General features: G+C 54.7%; 1 protein-coding gene across 1 annotated transcript in view; it reads right to left on the reverse strand.

The window, feature by feature from the left end:
• Nucleotides 1-1,002, reverse strand: part of RASSF2 (Ras association (RalGDS/AF-6) domain family member 2) — a 9,066-nt gene that overhangs the window by 6,102 nt on the left and 1,962 nt on the right. The window contains exons 2-3 of the mRNA XM_009880102.1: nucleotides 216-291; nucleotides 7-32 (exon numbers count right to left, since the gene is read on the reverse strand). Coding sequence (XP_009878404.1) covers nucleotides 7-32; nucleotides 216-291 — 102 coding nt within the window. The remainder of the gene's footprint in view (nucleotides 1-6; nucleotides 33-215; nucleotides 292-1,002) is intronic.

A 1,002-nucleotide genomic window follows, 5' to 3' on the forward strand; every position in this document is an offset into this window, starting at 1 on the left:
AGGAGCCCCTCCACGATGAGTTCGCCTTCCTCCTGCGCGAGAGACGGGCACCTCAACATCCCGAACGCACGCCGCCATCAATATTACGAAAAGGCTATTTTTTTTTTTTCCCCTCACGAATCTGAACCCAACCCGATTCCCTCCGTTTTTGGGGTTTCTTTTTCCCTCCTCTCCTGCCAGAGATGAGCTGGGTCCCTGCCCCGGTGGTTTCTTACCTCCCGGTGCCGCAGCTGTAAGTTTTGCCCTTCGTAGTAGATGTTGTACGTCTTCAAGTGTAAGAGAAGCTCATTTCTGGGGAAAAACAAGAAAGAAAATAAAATAGGAAAGGTGCTGAGAAGAGGTGCGGAGGAGCGAGGGGGGATGTTGGAGGCACCGTTCAGTACCCGGCGTGGCACCCGCTGAGCCGGCCCAAAACTCTGGCAATTTGGGGAAAGCGGGAATTGCTTCCCAGGGTCAGGCTGGGCAATGAACCTGCTACAGCAGGGAGCCAAAGCAGCTTAATTTGAGGTGAATTTGAGGTGAATTGAGGTGGGTTAGATGAATGGACAGTGGGGTGGATTGAACAGTGGCTGGCAGATAGAGCTCAGAGGGTTGTGGTTAGTGGTGCAGAGTCCAGTTGGAGGTCAGTAATGAGTGGTGTCCCTCAGGGGTCAGTACTGGGTCCAGTCCTCTGCAATATATCCATCAATGAGCTGGATTAAGGGGTAGAGTGTACCATCAGCAAGTTCACTGATGACACAGCACTGGGAGGAGTGGCTGACACGCCAGAAGGCTGTGACTCCATTCAGCGTGACCTCGCCAGGCTGGAGAGTTGGGTGGAGAGGAACCTAATGAAGTTCAACAGGGGCGAGTGCAGGGTGCTGCACCTGGGGAGGAATAACCCCACACACCAGTACAGGTTGGGGGTGACCTGCTGGAGAGCAGCTCTGGGGAAAGGGACCCGGGAGTGCTGGGGGACAACAGGATGCCCACGAGCCAGCAATGTGCCCTGGTGGCCAAGAA

The sequence above is a fragment of the Charadrius vociferus genome, unplaced genomic scaffold, assembly GCF_000708025.1.
Source record: "Charadrius vociferus isolate BGI_N301 unplaced genomic scaffold, ASM70802v2 scaffold1442, whole genome shotgun sequence".
Lineage (NCBI taxonomy): Eukaryota > Metazoa > Chordata > Aves > Charadriiformes > Charadriidae > Charadrius > Charadrius vociferus.